General features: G+C 37.1%; 1 protein-coding gene across 6 annotated transcripts in view; it reads left to right on the top strand.

Moving 5' to 3' along the window:
- Positions 1–21177, top strand: part of LOC107556902 (arf-GAP with SH3 domain, ANK repeat and PH domain-containing protein 1-like) — a 52371-nt gene that overhangs the window by 28730 nt on the left and 2464 nt on the right. For 2 of the 6 annotated variants that reach the window (XM_016240163.1, XM_016240149.1), the window contains 17 exons: positions 210–310; positions 1027–1096; positions 3825–3912; positions 5083–5131; positions 7522–7685; positions 7882–8015; positions 8636–8727; positions 8878–9064; positions 15649–15734; positions 15834–15949; positions 16677–16744; positions 16916–17023; positions 17951–18176; positions 18657–18818; positions 20094–20169; positions 20435–20499; positions 20591–21147. In XM_016240163.1, the coding sequence (XP_016095649.1) occupies positions 210–310; positions 1027–1096; positions 3825–3912; positions 5083–5131; positions 7522–7685; positions 7882–8015; positions 8636–8727; positions 8878–9064; positions 15649–15734; positions 15834–15949; positions 16677–16744; positions 16916–17023; positions 17951–18176; positions 18657–18818; positions 20094–20169; positions 20435–20499; positions 20591–21147 (2349 nt within the window). Of the gene's footprint in view, positions 1–209; positions 311–1026; positions 1097–3824; positions 3913–5082; positions 5132–6566; positions 6616–7521; positions 7686–7881; positions 8016–8635; positions 8728–8877; positions 9065–15648; positions 15735–15833; positions 15950–16676; positions 16745–16915; positions 17024–17950; positions 18177–18656; positions 18819–20093; positions 20170–20434; positions 20500–20590; positions 21148–21177 lie in introns of all 6 variants that reach the window. The other 4 variants (XM_016240188.1, XM_016240180.1, XM_016240154.1 and 1 more) reach the window with 3 other exon arrangements.

The raw sequence follows: 21177 nt of genomic DNA, 5'->3' as shown, positions 1-21177 counted from the left end.
TAAAATGTTTAAACATTCTTTGTTTGAAATCTAAAAACTTTAATCTTAGTTTTAATGAAAAATAAAAATCCCAGATTTTTAATGTAGTTTCAGACTTTTGATCTCACTGTTTTTTTTTTTCTTTTAAGAAAAAGTTTTATTTACTCAATCTATAATTGTGTCACACTTTTTATTTATTAGATTCTGAATGTTTTTGTGATGATGTGCAGGATTCTCAGAGCAAGCAGGGCGGTTACAGTATGCACCAGCTGCAGGGCAATAAGGAGTTTGGCAGTGAGAAGAAGGGCTATCTGTTTAAGAAGAGTGATGGGTGAGCTCACAGTTTGACGTGAAATGTAGTCTGATGTTGTTGTTGTTTTTAAATATTCTGTGTAGTGTCTCTTAATTGTGCCTAATGGAATTGGCTACACTGTAATTAATTGATTCAACATTAGCACACTGCTTTCTCAGGCTCTAAAGTCTCAAGACACTCAAATAAACACAGTATAAACATCAGGCTGGTACCATAGATTGGCACTCCCCTTAAATAAGATCTTTTTAAAGAAATAGAGGCACAAATTCCATGTTTTAAATTATTACATAATTTGCATGCTAAATTGTGCTAATTTGTTAGAAAAGATTTCAAGATTTTAGCTATCATATACTGTACACTACCATTCAAAAGTTTGGGCTCTGTAAGATTGATTTATTTTACAATTACGAGTTTCATTCAGCAAGGACACAGCATTGAACAAAAGAGAAAATAAAGACAATGTTACAAAATATTTCTATTTCAAATAACTGCTGTTTATTTGAAATAGAAATACACCATTTTCAACACTCATAATAATAATGTTTTCGACATTGATAAAAATATGAGATGTGGCTTGAGCATCAACAAATTAGAATATTTTTAAGAATATAGGACCATGTGACAAAACCACATTTTTATTCATCTGAAATAATTCCAACATTTCCCCTGCTTTTTTCCAATGATCAAAACATCTTAGAGATGCTAAGGAAGAATGTTATCATTTTCTTTCTCAGGATCCGTAAGGTGTGGCAGAGGAGGAAGTGCTCAGTGAAAAATGGCATTCTCACAATCTCCCATGCCACAGTGAGTACTACACTACTCAGAGTAATACTGCAAGATATGTGTTTGGTGGCTAGCTTACAGAATTTGCTGATATTTGCATTAAAAGGATGCTAGGTTTCAGTATAGTACTACTTGCCCTTTGACAGAAGGTAATATTTTTTTTTAAGCCTGATTTTTTAAATTATAGCTGTAGCTTTCAAACTGTTGTATATAAACAGTGAAGCAACACAGCTACCACAGTTTAATAATCTTAAGGCTTTTCGTTTCCTCATTATAGCACTCAAAACTCTCACTCGCTGTGTAAAGGTGAACATTGGGGGGGGTAGCGCTGCCCAGTTACCATAGAAACATGCACCCGGTGTGATCTGACTCATACACTAATGATATTAGCACGGACGAGACCCAGCATGCTCTGGGCCCCAGGTGGTCTATGAGTTTCCTTGTGTAATCTGCTGTAAGGACACTGTTGCTCAGCAGATGCCATGTGGAGCGAATGCATTTTGCTCTCCAGATTCTGTGGCAATGTGCTCATATTCCTGTCTGAAAGCTTTTTAATGTGAAGAACTTTTTTGCCATCACGTCTGTGTGTTTCATCAACATAAAAGTGCTCCTGCAGTGCTGGCATTTCTGTTTAGTCACCTATTTAATCACTATTTAGTCACCTTGGGTTTTACAAAATGAATTTTCTTATTATTATTAATTATTCAGAAACAGAACATTGAGTCATCATAGTTGTTGCATTAATATTGCACATGAATGTTTACTGAATTTATTGAATGTTAATACTGTGGGTCAGAAATTGTTGATCCTGTATTGAGTACTCAATTTAAAACCAATTACTTGTTATTTCTCATAAACGGTGAGAAATATTTTACATGTATCTGAAGTATGATTTCTCCAATACTGCTTAGATGTCATTCAAGATCTGTGCTGGCAGTCCAGTGTTTCATCACGGCTGTTATTGTTACTAATATGGAGCTGTAGCCATCTGTTTTATCACATTACATCCAGCTAATGCTTTTGTCCCAAGAGCGTTTTTGTAGTTTTTTTTTTTTTCAGCAAAACATTCTCGGATTCAAGTTAGATATACAGAAATATTTTGAGAATATGATTATTTCTTAAAGGTCTGTATACTTGAATATTGTTACAACGTGAGACTTGAAAAGTATTAATTTAAGGTACACTTAGAATATATAAAAATGTGCGATTAAGTTGCGATTAATCACGAGTTAACTCATGACAATCATGAGACTAATCGCGATTAAATATTTATTCAATTGACAGCCCTAATATATATATGTATGTATATATGTACAGGTGCATCTCAATAAATTAGAATGTCATGGAAAAGTTCATTTATTGACCAGCTTTTTGAAGATGCTGATTTCATTTTCCAGCAGGATTTGGCACCTGCACCCACTGCCAAAAGCACCAAAAGTTGGTTAAATGACCATGGTGGTGGTGTGCTGGACTGGCCAGCAAACTCACCAGACCTGAACCCCATAGAGAATCTATGGGGTATTGCCAAGAGGAAAATGAGAAACAAGAGACCAAAAAATGCAGATGAGCTGAAGGCCACTGTCAAAGAAACCTGGGCTTCCATACCACCTCAGCAGTGCCACAAACTGATCACCTCCATGCCACGCCGAATTGAGGCAGTAATTAAAGCAAAAGGAGCCCCTACCAAGTATTGAGTACATGTACAGTAAATGAACATACTTTCCAGAAGGCCAACAATTCACTAAAAATGGTTTTTTTATTGGTCTTATGAAGTATTCTAATTTGTTGAGATAGTGAATTGGTGGGTTTTTGTTAAATGTGAGCCAAAATCATCAATTAAAAGAACCAAAGACTTAAACTACTTCAGTCTGTGTGCATTGAATTTATTTAATACACAAGTTTCACAATTTGAGTTGAATTACTGAAATAAATGAACTTTTCCACAACATTCTAATTTATTGAGATGCACCTGTATATGTGTATATATATATTATTTTTTTTACTTACAATAATAGCTGAAATTCAAAAAATTTTAAATTCATAAACAGTTAAAAAGCAATGGCATGTTTATCTTATAACTAACTAATAGGGCTGCATGATTATGACAAAAATCATAATTGTCAATTGTTCCCTTGAAATTGTAATTGCGATTATTAATTACGATTATCACAATTTATATTTTATATTTTTATATGAAAATAAACAAGCTGAAAATACTCTTATACACTTTTATTGTTTTTCAATAGTATTAAGCCTCAGATGTCAACTATACATTGGATTGGTTTCTTCTTTAAATAAAAAAAGCAAAAATATTCATGGTATTATAATGTTATACTAAAACTATGCTAAAATTAAAACAATGGAAAAACCCTTAAGATAACCTGTAGAAGAAGAAAAAAACATGTTAAGCACGCAGAATAACATAAGTGGACTTTAAATGATTAATTGCCACTTTAAACGATTATGTAATTGTGGCATCCATAATTGTAATCGCGATTAGAAATTTTATTAATTGTGCAGCCTTACTAACTTCCAAGTCACTCTTCCTATTTTGACAGAGCCTCATGTTTGTTAGCCTGGTAAATGCCTTCACCTTGATGACATATTTGGCCTTACAGGGCAAGTGACAGGTCCATCGACTCTCAAATTGGCCCAGGGGCCATCAGGCTATCTTCATTGCTGAGCCCTGGCAGAGCTCTGTTATGTCTGTCTGTCTGCAGGTCATTCACTGTAATTATGCTCTGTCCAGTCCAACAGGCAGCCGGTGAGACTGAATCTGCTGACCTGCCAGGTTAAACCCAACGGAGAGGATAAGAAATGCTTTGACCTCATCTCCCGTGAGTGGCTACACACTTCCCCCACCAAACTTTTCAGTAGGGCTGGGTAAAAAATATTGATATCACGATATTAATCAATTCTCATTTTTACGGAACGATATCGATTCTTAAATCCCATGAATCGATTAGTCTAGCCTGTTTTCAGTTAATGAACGGAATGTTGTAGGGCACCTCCCATGCAATATATCGCAATAAGCATTATGCTTTAGTACTTTTAATATGAAACTAAGTCTCAGATTAAAAAAAACTGCAAATTGTATTTCAGTATTCAAACAATAAATGCCGTTTTTGTGCTGTTTAATGTGGAGTGACAGATCGCTGTAGCGCCTCAGTTGTTCAACAGACGCGGCAGCGTGAGGCGCACATGAACTGATCATCTCCTCCACATTAATACCAGCATCAGCACAAAATAAACATGACTAAACATCCGAAGGTAAGTTAAAAGAAAGTACAACTTTACAATCCATATCCTGTCTCATGTAATCGCTCAATCAGTGTTTTAGCCGCGCAAAGACGTCAATATAACGGCTTGTAAACAATGTCACGAAACGTCACATTTACCTCAGGAAAAAAAACATATTTGGTGGCCATAAACTCATTAGACAGATAGAAAATAAACTGTAGAGAGGGGCATTTTGCTAGATATATGCACCATATAACATATTCATTATAAATTTTACTGTTCTTCAATGTTTAATGTATGTTTGAATAAATCCATCAAGTTTTTATTTAAAAACGAATTGAAGTAGAAATATTATTATGTAATTGTAACTTTATAATTTAAAAACTTCATTAAGTGTAATTTTAACAAATCAGTCCATTTTAACCTTCAATATTATAGTAATGTAGTACCAACTGACTCTCATTTTAGTTGAGAGATTTTTTTTCCTTGAGAAAATTTGGCATGTACTGTACCTGATATATATCCAAAATAGTCGAATCGAATCGCAAGCTTGTGAATGAGAATCTAATCGAATCGTGAAATTTGTGTCAAAACCCAGCCCTACTTTTCAGAGTACTTTCATCCATACCAAGTGCTAGCAAGGCCTCTAGAAGTCCAACTCCATTACTCAGCCAGAGAGCACTAAGTGCAGGGTTCAGGGACTGAAGGGCAGTTATCATAATGCACTTCTTTCCCCTTATAATTTGTCTGCTTCTTTCCCCCTGCAGATAATCGAACATATCATTTCCAGGCAGAGGATGAACAGGAGTTTGTGATGTAAGTGTGAATGTGTGAGATCGAGAGCTGATACCATCTGTTATTTCTCTGTTCTCATGCTCATAAGTGAGAACAAGATGTGTGTGTATGAGTGCTTCTGCTTGTTAATGAGATTAATGTGTGTTTGTGTATATTTCATCCTTGGCTGGGCTATATGACTAAAAGTATGTGAAAATTGGGGTCAATAATTAAAAAAAAAATTGTTTTTTTTTAAGAAATACAGACTTTTATTCAGCAAGGATGCATTAAATTAATTAAAAATTAAAAAATCCTGAAAAAAGTAACACAATTTCCACAGAAATATTAGACAACTATTTTCAACTCTGATAATAATAAGAAATGTTTCTTGAGCAGGAAATTTGCATTTTAGAATCATTTCTTCAGTAATGGCTGCTGAAAATTCAGCTTTTTAAAAATTGTATTATATTTTTGATTAATTTAATTCATTCTTGCTGAATAAAAAAATGCATTTCTTAAAAAAAAAAAATCTTACTGACCCCAAACTTTTGAACAGTAGTGTATATATATGGAGCAGTATTTGCTATATATCAATATGTGCTGTTTAATGTGGAGTGACAGATCGCTGTAGCGCCTCAGTTGTTCAACAGACGCGGCAGCGTGAGGCGCACATGAACTGATCATCTCCTCCACATTAATACCAGCATCAGCACAAAATAAACATGACTAAACATCCGAAGGTAAGTTAAAAGAAAGTACAACTTTACAATCCATATCCTGTCTCATGTAATCGCTCAATCAGTGTTTTAGCCGCGCAAAGACGTCAATATAACGGCTTGTAAACAATGTCACGAAACGTCACATTTACCTCAGGAAAAAAAACATATTTGGTGGCCATAAACTCATTAGACAGATAGAAAATAAACTGTAGAGAGGGGCATTTTGCTAGATATATGCACCATATAACATATTCATTATAAATTTTACTGTTCTTCAATGTTTAATGTATGTTTGAATAAATCCATCAAGTTTTTATTTAAAAACGAATTGAAGTAGAAATATTATTATGTAATTGTAACTTTATAATTTAAAAACTTCATTAAGTGTAATTTTAACAAATCAGTCCATTTTAACCTTCAATATTATAGTAATGTAGTACCAACTGACTCTCATTTTAGTTGAGAGATTTTTTTTCCTTGAGAAAATTTGGCATGTACTGTACCTGATATATATCCAAAATAGTCGAATCGAATCGCAAGCTTGTGAATGAGAATCTAATCGAATCGTGAAATTTGTGTCAAAACCCAGCCCTACTTTTCAGAGTACTTTCATCCATACCAAGTGCTAGCAAGGCCTCTAGAAGTCCAACTCCATTACTCAGCCAGAGAGCACTAAGTGCAGGGTTCAGGGACTGAAGGGCAGTTATCATAATGCACTTCTTTCCCCTTATAATTTGTCTGCTTCTTTCCCCCTGCAGATAATCGAACATATCATTTCCAGGCAGAGGATGAACAGGAGTTTGTGATGTAAGTGTGAATGTGTGAGATCGAGAGCTGATACCATCTGTTATTTCTCTGTTCTCATGCTCATAAGTGAGAACAAGATGTGTGTGTATGAGTGCTTCTGCTTGTTAATGAGATTAATGTGTGTTTGTGTATATTTCATCCTTGGCTGGGCTATATGACTAAAAGTATGTGAAAATTGGGGTCAATAATTAAAAAAAAAATTGTTTTTTTTTAAGAAATACAGACTTTTATTCAGCAAGGATGCATTAAATTAATTAAAAATTAAAAAATCCTGAAAAAAGTAACACAATTTCCACAGAAATATTAGACAACTATTTTCAACTCTGATAATAATAAGAAATGTTTCTTGAGCAGGAAATTTGCATTTTAGAATCATTTCTTCAGTAATGGCTGCTGAAAATTCAGCTTTTTAAAAATTGTATTATATTTTTGATTAATTTAATTCATTCTTGCTGAATAAAAAAATGCATTTCTTAAAAAAAAAAAATCTTACTGACCCCAAACTTTTGAACAGTAGTGTATATATATGGAGCAGTATTTGCTATATATCAATATTTCATGGGTATATGTCTTAATTCAAAATGTATAATGTAAGAATAAAGTAAAAGCCAGTAAAATCATTGTGAATATTTCATGAATATGCAATATATTGAACATCCCTTGTGTATATAGTATATTTTGCTGTGGATTATTAAGCTTGTGTGTGTCTGTTGCTATATAAATATCTGTATGACACATTTATATTGATAAATAAATGGGTGTTTGTGTGTAAATCTGCCTTTATGTGTGTGTGGTATTTCACATAATTTATCGCATGTGTGTGTTCATCTGTTGTGGTGTGCAAGCCATTAATGCATATATATATATATATATATATATATATATATGTGAATGTGTGTTGTGCAGATGGATCTCAGTGCTGACTAACAGTAAGGAGGAGGCTTTGAACATGGCGTTCCGTGGGGAGCAGAGTGCTGGAGATGACAGTTTGGAAGACTTGGCCAAAACCATCATCGAAGATGTGCTGCGCATGCCTGGAAATGAAGTCTGTTGCGACTGTGGCGCACCAGGTTAGCTGAGTTTCTGTGTGAAAGTTTTGTAGCAGTGGGATCTGACATAAAGTCCCCACTTTGTCAGTGCAGCAAGGTATCAAAATAGCGTTTCATAGCTTCATGTGCCACCTTGTGGCTCAGAAGTGAACGGCAGGACACACAGCCCTCAGCAACTACAATAAAAGACCTAATTTTCCCGTTTCATCTGCTCTAGAGCCTAAATGGTTATCCACTAACCTGGGCATCCTGACATGCATCGAGTGTTCAGGGATTCACAGGGAAATGGGAGTCCATATTTCACGCATCCAATCCATGGAACTCGACAAACTCGGAACCTCTGAACTCTTGGTGATCTGAACATAAATCTTGTAATTTACACTAATTTTGAAAAGTTTGGGGTCAGTACGTTTTTTTTTGTTTATTTGTTTGTTTGAGGAATTATTCAAAAAGGATGTATTACAAATGCTGTTCTTTTGAACTTTCTATTTGTCTAAGAATTATGGGGGAAAAACTTTTATCATAGTTTCCCCACTCCCAAAATTAAGCAGCAGAACTGTTTTCAACATTGATAATAATTAGAAATGTTGCTTGAGCACCAAATCAGCATCTTAGAAGGATTTCTGAAGGATCATGTGACACTGAAGACTGGAGTAATGGGTGCTGAAAATTCAGCTTTGACATCACCGCAATAAATTACATTTTAAAATATATTAATAGGAAAAGGTTTATTTAAATTGTAATAATTTAATTAAAAATTTAATTTTACTATATTTTAAATAAATGCAGGCAAAACATTTGAAAAGTCTTACTGACCTCAAAATTGTAAACAGTCATTTGTATACATGTTATTTACAAATTATTGAGCTTTCTATGTCAGCTTTTAGGTGAATGTACAAATGCACAAATTATAGTTATGCTATGAACTGTTAATATGCTCGTTACTCATAGCGAATGCAATTTCTCCACAGCTGGCTAAAAATGTGGGTAACAGCAGTTTTAATGAAATATTAGAAGGGAATCTACCGAGTCCTTCACCAAAGCCAACACCATCAAGTGACATGTGAGTACAAGCCTACCTAGCATACATTAACAAATGTATACAGAACTACAGGATTTAGCTATGAGAATGGCCCTTTGTTTTGTAGTTAATGCACTAATTCATGTAAAACAGTATGTGGTTTGAATAAAGTTTTAAAACCAAATTTTTTAGGACCGAGAGGAAGGAGTACATAAATGCGAAGTACGTGGAGCACAGGTTTGCTCAGAGGACAGCCACTACAGCCACAGCCAGACAGGGAGACATGTACGAGGCTGTGAGAACTCGAGACCTGATAGCTCTTATTCAGCTCTATGCAGATGGAGTGGAGCTAATGGATCCATTTCCAGAAGTAGGACAGGTATGGATCTCTGACTAATAGTTTGTCATGGACTTGGCATGGACTGGTTTATATGCTGCTTATTTAGAGAAATGTAGTCATTTATTCCCTAGAGTGTACATGAACTGACTTCAGGAAAGATGACTACAGTGGCTTTTTGCAAATGTGACAAATTTCAGGTTATTCAATATTTTTGTAAGATGCTTCGTATTCATTATAGAGGATCTGAAATCTAAAAACTTTATTTCTTTATTTCTATAGCGCCTTTAAAAGAACTTCTCAAAGCACTTTACAATAAAAATACATGTAAAATTAAAACAAAATACGAAATAAATCAAACAAAAAAGCACAGGAGTATTAAAAAAGAACCAGCAATAATTATCACAATCAACAATAAGCTAGCCTAAAAATATATATATTTTTATATAAATGTGTTTAAAAATGCCAAGAGACTGTGCTTCCCAAATTTCAACTGGAAGTAGATTCCACAACCTGGGAGCAGATATAGAAAAAGCTCTGTCACTGATGGAACATAACTGTGTTTGAGGGACAACCAACAAACCCTGCTGAGAATTAAAAGACTTTGATTTGGAATATAAGGTGTTAAAAGTTTAGATAAATAATCCGGGGCCAGACCGTGGAGAGCTTTGTATGTGAATATGAGAAATCGACTCTATACTTAACTGGTAGCCAGTGTTGTGAAAACGGGAGTAATGTGATCTCTAGATTTGGTCCTAGTTAAAATTCTCGCTGCAAAATTTTTATATGATATATTTGATAGAAATTTCTAAGTATGCTTAGAAACCCCAATAAGAAGTGTATCAGAATAATCAATGCGAGAGAAGACAAATATATGAATTAACTTTTCTGCAGCGGAAAGGGATAGCATGGGGCACAATTTTGCAATATCTCTGAGATAAAAAAGAAGTCAATGAGGAATCAAAGATCACTCCTAGATTCCTTAATTTGGTCTGGAACTCAAGTACAGAACCATCAATGATAAGAGGACCTTGGTCAGCCCTACTGAGCTTATAAGGAGAACCAATAAGCAGTACCTCAGTCTTATCACTGTTTATTTATTAGCCATCCATGATTTTATCTCAGAGATATATTTAGTGAGCAATGAGACAGCCTCACTCTGACCATGTTTAAAAATGAATATAGATTTGTGTGTCATCGGAATAAAAGTGATGCTTAATACCCAAATTTCATAAAAGTTGACCAAGCGGGAGTAAATAAAGACTAAAAAGTAAGGGCCCTAAAATTGAGCCCTGAGAGATGCCAGTAGAAACTTACCCAATATCAGACCTGTATTTCCCTAAAACAACTGTCTGCATCCGGTCAAATAAGATCTAAACCAGTTTAAGACAGTGTCGTAAATACCAAAAACTTTCAAACCTTCAAAAAGTTTCAAGGCGATTCAGTTAAAGAGTATGATCTACGGTGTCAAAAGCGACACTAATGTCTAAGAGAATAAGAATAGTAGGAGATCCAGCATCAGAGGCCAAAAGTAAGTAGTCACTTTAACCAGGGCAGTTTCAGTGCTATGAAATTTTCAAAACCCAAATTGAAGTTGCTCAAAAAGATTATTAACAGAAAGATGATTATGCAACTGTAAAGCTACAATTATCCAAATCTAAGTTGCGCTTCTTGAGTACCGGGGTAACAGCAGCGATTTTTAATGCAGCTGGGACAACACCCGTACTCAAGGATTCGTTAATTATGTTAAAGGGTTAGTTCACTCAAAAATTAAAATTAGCCTGTTTTACTCACCCTCAAAGCATTCTAGGTGTATGTGACTTTCTTCTTTCAGACGGATCCAATCGGGAGTTATATTAAAAATTGTCCTGGCCCCTCCAAGCCTTTCAATGGGGGTAAGCGGGTGTTGGTTGTCAACAATTCAGAAGACGTGAAATAAAGTGTGTGCATCTGTAATAAAACGCCCCTCACACAGCTCTGGGGGGTGAGTAAAGGCCTCCTGAGTCCATGCATTTTTGTAAGATAAATACCCATATTACAAACGTAATAAACACTTTTTTCTCACTTCCGCTGACTGTCATGCGCGAAAGCCGTTCCGGCGGATGACGTAAGACGTCGACGTTGCGTGATTAGTGACCAATCGGGAGTTATATTAAAAATTGTCCTGGCCCCTCCAAGCCTTTCAATGGGGGTAAGCGGGTGTTGGTTGTCAACAATTCAGAAGACGTGAAATAAAGTGCGTGCATCTGTAATAAAACGCCCCTCACACGGCTCTGGGGGGTGAGTAAAGGCCTCCTGAGTCCATGCATTTTTGTAAGATAAATACCCATATTACAAACGTAATAAACACTTTTTTCTCACTTCCGCTGACTGTTATGCGCGAAAGCCATTCCGGCGGATGACGTAAGACGTCGACGTTGCGTGATTAGTGACGAGCGCAGAGACAAAACAAAACGCCGTTCACGAATTAGAAGCACAAAACGGGGATTTGTGAAGAAAAATGTTGGAGGATTTCGATATATACGCCAAGAGGAGACTTGTTTTCCTTTGCTAAAGTAAGGAAACTTTGTTTCCTTTGCTCCTGCATTTCTCAATTTCTCAGAGGCGTGCCCACAACGCATACGTCCTACGTCATCTACCTGTCTTCTGCGTACCACAGTCAGCAGAAGTGAGAAAAAAAAAGTGTTTGTTACGTTTGAAATATGGATATTTATCTTACAAAAATGCATGGATTCACTACAGGAGTCCTTTATTCACCCCCCGGAGCCGTGTGAGGGACGTTTTATTACGGATGCGCACACTTTATTTCACGTCTTCTGAACTGTTGACAACCAACACCTGCTTACCCCCATTGAAAGGCTTGGAGGGGCCAGGACAATTTTTAATATAACTCCCGATTGGATCCGTCTGAAAGAAGAAAGTCACATACACCTAGAATGCTTTGAGGGTGAGTAAAACAGGCTAATTTTAATTTTTGAGTGAACTAACCCTTTAACATAATTAACGAATCCTTGAGTACGGGTGTTGTCCCAGCTGCATTAAAAATCGCTGCTGTTACCCCGGTACTCAAGAAGCGCAACTTAGATTTGGATAATTGTAGCTTTACAGTTGCATAATCATCTTTCTGTTAATAATCTTTTTGAGCAACTTCAATTTGGGTTTTGAAAATTTCATAGCACTGAAACTGCCCTGGTTAAAGTGACTACTTACTTTTGGCCTCTGATGCTGGATCTCCTACTATTCTTATTCTCTTAGACATTAGTGTCGCTTTTGACACCGTAGATCATACTCTTTAACTGAATCGCCTTGAAACTTTTTGAAGGTTTGAAAGTTTTTGGTATTTACGACACTGTCTTAAACTGGTTTAGATCTTATTTGACCGGATGCAGACAGTTGTTTTAGGGAAATACAGGTCTGATATTGGGTAAGTTTCTACTGGCATCTCTCAGGGCTCAATTTTAGGGCCCTTACTTTTTAGTCTTTATTTACTCCCGCTTGGTCAACTTTTATGAAATTTGGGTATTAAGCATCACTTTTATTCCGATGACACACAAATCTATATTCATTTTTAAACATGGTCAGAGTGAGGCTGTCTCATTGCTCACTAAATATATCTCTGAGATAAAATCATGGATGGCTAATAAATAAACAGTGATAAGACTGAGGTACTGCTTATTGGTTCTCCTTATAAGCTCAGTAGGGCTGACCAAGGTCCTCTTATCATTGATGGTTCTGTACTTGAGTTCCAGACCAAATTAAGGAATCTAGGAGTGATCTTTGATTCCTCATTGACTTCTTTTTTATCTCAGAGATATTGCAAAATTGTGCCCCATGCTATCCCTTTCCGCTGCAGAAAAGTTAATTCATATATTTGTCTTCTCTCGCATTGATTATTCTGATACACTTCTTATTGGGGTTTCTAAGCATACTTAGAAATTTCTATCAAATATATCATATAAAAATTTTGCAGCGAGAATTTTAACTAGGACCAAATCTAGAGATCACATTACTCCCGTTTTCACAACACTGGCTACCAGTTAAGTATAGAGTCGATTTCTCATATTCACATACAAAGCTCTCCACGGTCTGGCCCCGGATTATTTATCTAAACTTTTAACACCTTATATTCCAAATCAAAGTCTTTTAATTCTCAGCAGGGAGTTATATTAAAAATTGTCCTGGCCCCTCCAAGCCTTTCAATGGGGGTAAGCGGGTGTTGGTTGTCAACAATTCAGAAGACGTGAAATAAAGTGTGTGCATCTGTAATAAAACGCCCCTCACACAGCTCTGGGGGGTGAGTAAAGGCCTCCTGAGTCCATGCATTTTTGTAAGATAAATACCCATATTACAAACGTAATAAACACTTTTTTCTCACTTCCGCTGACTGTCATGCGCGAAAGCCGTTCCGGCGGATGACGTAAGACGTCGACGTTGCGTGATTAGTGACGAGCGCAGAGACAAAACAAAACGCCGTTCACGAATTAGAAGCACAAAACGGGGATTTGTGAAGAAAAATGTTGGAGGATTTCGATATATACGCCAAGAGGAGACTTGTTTTCCTTTGCTAAAGTAAGGAAACTTTGTTTCCTTTGCTCCTGCATTTCTCAATTTCTCAGAGGCGTGCCCACAACGCATACGTCCTACGTCATCTACCTGTCTTCTGCGTACCACAGTCAGCAGAAGTGAGAAAAAAAAAGTGTTTGTTACGTTTGAAATATGGATATTTATCTTACAAAAATGCATGGATTCACTACAGGAGTCCTTTATTCACCCCCCGGAGCCGTGTGAGGGACGTTTTATTACGGATGCGCACACTTTATTTCACGTCTTCTGAACTGTTGACAACCAACACCTGCTTACCCCCATTGAAAGGCTTGGAGGGGCCAGGACAATTTTTAATATAACTCAGATTGGATTCGTCTGAAAGAAGAAAGTCACATACACCTAGGATGCTTTTGAGGGTGAGTAAAACACAGGCTAATTTTCATTTTTGGGTGAACTAACCCTTTAAGCACTGCTGGGCACAAATGCTCAAAACAAGACTTAAACAAACCAGTAGGGGATCAAGTATACAAGTGGTAGCTTTCAAATCTGAAACAACTATAACAAGTAAGCAAAATCAGGTTGCACAAAATTTGAAGACAGGGCACCCAAAAAACTCTGAGAACTGCATGAGAACTGTTAGGAGAGGAAAGCACAGAAATCTGGTTATGAACATTAGCAATTTTAGCAGTAGAGAATTCTAAAAAAAGATTTGACACAGCTGATGTGAGGCTGTCAACTTAAATCATTAGCCTTGAGCAAACCACCAATCATTTTCAATTTTTAATATAACTCAGATTGGATTCGTCTGAAAGAAGAAAGTCACATACACCTAGGATGCTTTTGAGGGTGAGTAAAACACAGGCTAATTTTCATTTTTGGGTGAACTAACCCTTTAAGCACTGCTGGGCACAAATGCTCAAAACAAGACTTAAACAAACCAGTAGGGGATCAAGTATACAAGTGGTAGCTTTCAAATCTGAAACAACTATAACAAGTGAAGCAAAATCAGGTTGCACAAAATTTGAAGACAGGGCACCCAAAAAACTCTGAGAACTGCATGAGAACTGTTAGGAGAGGAAAGCACAGAAATCTGGTTATGAACATTAGCAATTTTAGCAGTAGAGAATTCTAAAAAAATATTTGACACAGCTGATGTGAGGCTGTCAACTTAAATCATTAGCCTTGAGCAAACCACCAATCATTTAAAAAAGATGTCTAGGATTATGTTTGTAACAATGTTCGTAGCTACGGGAAGAAGGAGGCGGGAACCAGCGAACATTTAAACATAAAACTTTAATAATCAAATAAACAAACACAAAACAAAAGTAAAAGCGGCAGCCCCTCACGGACGACTGCCACATACAACATAATAAAACAACAACATAAATAGTCCAGGCCTGGTCCTCTCTTGTTCTTCACTGTCGTCACTCCTCCTTTTATCCTTCCGGCACTCCTCTGTGGGACTCAAGACCGGTGAGTGGCGCAGGTGTCGCTCATTATAATTTACGCCAACAGCCTCGCTCGTTCCCATGGCTCTCGGCCCCGGACCACTCGTCACAATGTTGATGTTCCTGAATGATACATGCAAAGTAAGCAGATCTGACAGATTCAATTTCAGCTCTATATTCACTAAGAAGGTCCTTCCAAGCAAGATAGTAGCTAGTTAAGCTTGAAATCTGCCACTGTCTCTATTTTTCGACACTCAGTCTTCTTTAATCAAATCCATATTAGTAGCCAGCGCATTATTTAGCTGTGAAATGTCATCATCCAAGGACATTGAGCCCAATTCAGTAAGAGATGCGCCAACAGCAATTGCATATTCTGTCTGATCAATTGATTTCCATCTATGAAACATAACAGTGCGAGCCATAGGTACAAGTTGAACTGATAAATCCAGGTTAAAAATACTGCAAAATGGTCAGAAACACCAATATCAACACGAACAACTCATTTGCAAACACTAGGTCAAGTGTGTGTCCTTTGCAATGAGTGGAGGCATTTACAAACTTGAAACTTGATTAAAACATTCCAATACCGCCAAAAAATCTTTGGCCTGATTCTGACTGAATTACTGTCAACAGGACCCGGGAGAGACAGCGCTGCATTTTGCTGTGCGGACATCAGACCAGACCTCGCTGCACCTGGTGGACTTTCTTGTCCAAAACAGGTATCGGACAGAATATTCTGTTGTGCACATTAGTCCATTGACACTCATTAGCAGACAATTAAGCTGCAAGATGGTAAATATGGATCTGTGTGTGTACAGTGGAACTCCAGACAGACAGACGAATAGTGGAAACGCTTCTCTCCATTACTGCTGCACATATGAGAAGCCTGAGTGTCTCAAACTGTTGCTCAGGGGAAAACCATCTATTGACCTGGGTAAGTGGGTTATGTTAGGCATCTCCCCAAAGATGTTTCAAGAGAGACATAATCTGCAGTTGTTTTTAAATAAAGGCAGAGCTAAGTATGATATTTATTATTTTGACCTTGTGTAATGATTGATTTGTTGAAGATTATTTCAACTTAAAATTGGCAATTGTTGTGAATAAATGTTAATAAATGATAATGTGTAGAACAGTAGTCTGAAAATGTTGTAATATAATTGTAATATTGTTAAATATTACTACAATTTAAAATAACAGTTTTCTAATTTAATGAAATGTATTCCTGTAATGGCAAAGCTGAATTGAATGCATCCTTGCTGAATAAAAGTATTTTCTTTCTATCAAAAAAAAAATATATCTTACTGACCCCAAACATATATAATCTGTCATAAAATGATTTGTCAGAGATAACTGGATTTTCTGCAGATGTCTAGAAACATCAGTTGTAAATACAGACCTCTGGGACCTGCATGTCAATCTGAATGCTTGGAGGCTCATCCTCCGACATGTTTCATTCCTCAAATTCTTTGCACTGAGTAATATACAGGTGTCACCACACCTAACCTGGAGGCTTTGATTTTTGCTTCGTGCGCAATTTAAATATATGTAATTTTTCCCAACCCTAAAATATAACTGCTAAAAATCTTAGAAAAATTATTTATTCATAATTGAATTACCATAGTAGTAGCAAGGCTCTTCCAATGCGCTTTGTTTTATTTCAGTAAATCAAAATGGGGAGACTGCTTTGGACATTGCCAGACGACTGAAAAATGCACAGTGTGAAGAGCTAGTGAGTGTGATAATTTTGTATTCAATGGTTCTTTTTCTGTGTTAATTACGGAAGAATTTTGCTATGAAATTTCACAATACAGTCATGTAATTACTCAAAACATGGCCTTTTCTGCATTAACATCAGAGAGGAGAAGTGTATTAAGTTAATGGTTTGTGATTGGATGCGCAGCTGTTAGAGGCAGCAGCTGGGAGGTTTAATCCTCACGTGCATGTGGAGTATGAGTGGAATCTGCGTCTGGAGGAGATCGACGAGAGTGACGATGACCTAGATGACAAGGTTTGTGCGCCTACCTTTTGTTTTGTCCCATATCTCCCTATAGTAGAGTTCCACTTTGCTCTGTCAGTTAAGAGATCCCTCTTTATGCACCCTCTATTATAAGCATGAGCATAATGAGTCATTTTCTATTCGATTGATTGCTATTTGCTGGAAACTTCACATCTTGTTAGAACTTTTATCTTTCATAATGGTAAAAGATGTTACAATGGTAAAAAGAAGTTATCTTTTATAATGGTTTAAAACTAAGCTAATTTAAATATTGTACACTTTTCTTAAAAAATGTATTATGTATTAAGAAAAAAATTAAGACACAAAACAATGCCGGACTTACCCAGAACTTACATAGAAAACCATTTGGGAATTATATTGCGACTGTTAGGATAATGCACATATAAAAACTATGGGATACTTAGTCTATCCACATTAGGTAAATAACTAGAAGAATAACAAAGTGCAGTAAACGGTAATTATATTTGCATTAAAAATCAATGTGTTGGTGATTACGATAATAAATTAAAATATAACAAATACCTTTTTTCCTGTACCAAACAGCATATCAGAATGTTTTTGTACAGTTAAAATACCTGGAAGTGACTTTCAAGTTATAAATGCTCTTACTTCACATAATGGAAAATGCTCTCTGCCCACTCAGACAAAGAAAGCGATTTGATAAGCAAACAAATTTCTCAAAGTGCTTCAAATTTTATCACAAAATCAAAATCACATTTGAATGCTTCATAAAAGTGGATCCTCGTCTGCAGAGATCCATGCCTTGAGAAATGAGATCTGAAAACACCAGTAAGAATTAAAATATTCCTACATTTTGATTTGCCTGAAAGCACACTGTATATCTACAGCGCCACCCAGTGCATTCAGTTGTAACAGCAAGGTTTTACTAGTCTCAAATCAATATTTTTCCATCCCCAGCCCAGTCCAGTGAAGAAAGAGCGTTCTCCCCGACCTCAGAGCTTCTGTCATTCCTCAAGCGTGTCCCCTCAAGAGAAGCTGTCTTTGCCGGGGTATTTAGGACACCGGGACAAACAGCGACTGTCCTATGGAGCCTTTGCCAGTCCCGCCTACAGCACCTCCACCGATACACCTGCATCTCCAGTATCAGAGGGGCCCACAATAGCCAGCAAGACCACTTCAAAAGGTATACACGCCTTTAACCTCAATATACATGACACTGAAAATAAAAAAAAGAGAAGGCCAGGTGCCTGGAAAGGTAAAGCATGATGATAGAATGACTTGTTTGCATGTACCTGATGGCTTTACATTAACTTTAATTGCGGGGGAGGTATAATGTGCAATCAATGGAGGCTAATCGTGAGTGATTGTGAAACATCCTCACACCACAACCACTGTTTGCTTGCAAACTGAACTGGAATGTGCAACCTTTGGCTTTTGTTTCAACTAATGGGATATCGGCCCGCCACCTGCATTCTGGGACCATATTAAAGGAATAGTTCACCCAAAAATGAACATTAGCTGTTTTGGTTATTTTAGTTGTGCTTATGGAGGTGACTTTGTACTCCTCTTATGATGATTGGAGTGCTGTCTTTGCCCTTGTGTTCCGGTGCGCTCAGGCCTCACTTGCTTCTCGACCAATCACGTCATCTCGTCACTCTTTCAGCTCCTTCCACTGGACCGCCCACCTCCCTGCCACTGGGATCGCAATCAAGTGCAGGAGGCAGCTCCACTCTGTCTAAGAAGAGAGCGCCTCCTCCACCTCCCGGACACAAGCGCACCCTCTCAGACCCCCCCAGTCCCGTACTTCAGGTCCCGCAGAGCAAAGGTGCGTCCAGGTGGCAACACCTCAGTTTTGTGACTGCAGAAACAACATTGCGTCACCACCTCGGCTGACATAAAAGAGCTAAATTCTTTTTTGGTGCTGATAGTGGTGGTGGTGTTGGTGTGAAATGGGTGGGTATGAATTCTGAGCCTGACCTCTAATGGCCATTACAATGAAGTGATACTCTGATTAATTGTTTTAGGGCTCCTGTTCTTGAGTATGTGTTAATGATCAAAGACTGAGAGTTTTCTGAGTGGAAGCGTGACATGTCAAACACCCAAGGATGTTAATGCAATTAGTGCTTAACATTACATTTTCTTCAGTATTTTCTGTTTCCTCACCCCACAGTGAGAGTTAAAGTGGTTAATCCCCATTTAATATTCATATTAATCAGCTTATGCCTGATTTCTTTTCCTTTTGTGATTCTGAGCTTTGCGATTTAAGAACAATTCATTTTGATCATGTTCTGTTGCATTTTTGCGATTTATATTAGCTATTAAATTGTTTAAGTGTGTAATTCATGTGCTATTATCTCCACCAGCTAGAATTTATAATAACTACAATTAAAATGGTGATTAAAATTTGTCAATAATTACAATTAGATTAAATATCAATTTAGGAAATAATGTCAAAATTATAACAGTTTTATCATTTTAATTTTTGAATACGGTCAAGAATGTCAAGACTTCTGAGATGGAACAGGCTACAATCACCATTTTCATAAAAAAAAATGTAGGTACTTTATCACACTTGGCTCATTTAATGTGCGCAAATACATTTTGCTAGGTTCATTTAGTGTTAGATAATAGTGTGTTTAACAAATCCAATAGTACATTAATGCTCTCTGAGTGGAAGCGTGACATCTACTGTATTTGTGAAAAGTGCCTATTTTCAAATAGGTTTCCCCAAACACTCTCCTTATCTTCCATTGGTCGGATAAAAAGATTCCATTGGTTGAGCTAATTTTGCTCTGTTGGACTGGTTGTGAAGCCCTAACAAGCTGACTATTTGACTGTGCCACAAAGTTATGGCTTTTATATTTTTTCTGAGAAAATCAACCTGCAAATGACTTTCTTATAGTTGCCTTGGCATATTAAGCTGGGATTGGAGAAAATATTTTAACATCATAAAATAAGCATCATCTTTAAGATGTCTCTGTAACATCAATGAAGATCACATGCACATAAAAGCAAGAGTATAAGACATGGCCAAAGCTCTTAATGAAATACAGGAACTTCAAACCCGCTTTAAACCTCTTCCGTCTTTTGAACCTCATAGGAAGTGAGTCCACTCCTCCTTCTGCAAATCGGACATCCCCATCCAATAAGTTTGAGGGAATTCAGCAGCAGCAAAGGTGCTGCACCACACTCTACTTGATATAGAAAACCTGCTGTTTCATGTTTTCTGACTCTTCATTCTTTACCATCAATTTTCTTGTATAAACCTAGAGTTTGTGATTTTTAAAATGTAATAGTCCTGTTTCACACAATAATCTTTTGGGTCTTAAAGACCATTAAGATTTAGCGTTTATAATTTTCTTGTTATCTTTGTAAATCCATCATGAAGGTTTTTTCTATTCTGTTATAGAGATATTAATCACATGACCTTTTTGATTTCAGCACTACTTCTATGAACACAAAAGCAACATTTGGCCCACGAGTTCTTCCCAAACTACCTCAAAAAGGTACATTTCACATGACGTTAGCTACAGGTTATATATATATTTCTGATTTTTTACTTTATGTTGACCTACACATGATGTCTTACTCTTTCAGTGGCACTTCGAAAGATTGACACAATCCACCTCCCCTCAGTGGACAAGTCCGGTCCTGATGTGCTGCAGAAACCCCCACAGGCCCAGGACACGCCTCCCACCAGAGCTTCAGATACAATAACTAGACCCACTGAGCCGCCACCTAAAATCCCACAACCTGCAGAACGCTCCCAGCCAGTGGAGGTGCCGCAGAAACCGCATATCTCAGACCTTCCCCCTAAACCGCAGCTATCTGATCTTCCCCCAAAACCACAATTGTCGGATTTACCTCCAAAACCTCAGATTTCTGACCTGCCCCCGAAACCTCAGCTTAAGGATCTTCCTCCTAAGCCACAGCTCTCTGACTTCCCATCCAAGCCTACGATGTCTTCAGCAGCTGAGACCCCACAGAGGCAAACAACACAGGAGGAAACAAGTCCAAAGCCCAAGCTGACAGAGGTGCAGTCATCCAGTCAGCAGGAGGAGCTCTCTCCAAGACAGGCCAGTGAGGACACTAATGGTGCACCTGCAGGAACTGTGGAGATGCCTGTCCCGATGCCACGGAAAATAAACACAGTGGTGAGTGAAAAGACCTTTTAATGAGTTTTA

The sequence above is a fragment of the Sinocyclocheilus grahami genome, unplaced genomic scaffold, assembly GCF_001515645.1.
Source record: "Sinocyclocheilus grahami isolate Dianchi unplaced genomic scaffold, SAMN03320097.WGS_v1.1 scaffold21.1, whole genome shotgun sequence".
In the NCBI taxonomy this organism is placed as follows: domain Eukaryota; kingdom Metazoa; phylum Chordata; class Actinopteri; order Cypriniformes; family Cyprinidae; genus Sinocyclocheilus; species Sinocyclocheilus grahami.
Note: the sequence above shows the minus strand (reverse complement) of the source record. Positions and strands in the feature narration are given on the sequence as shown.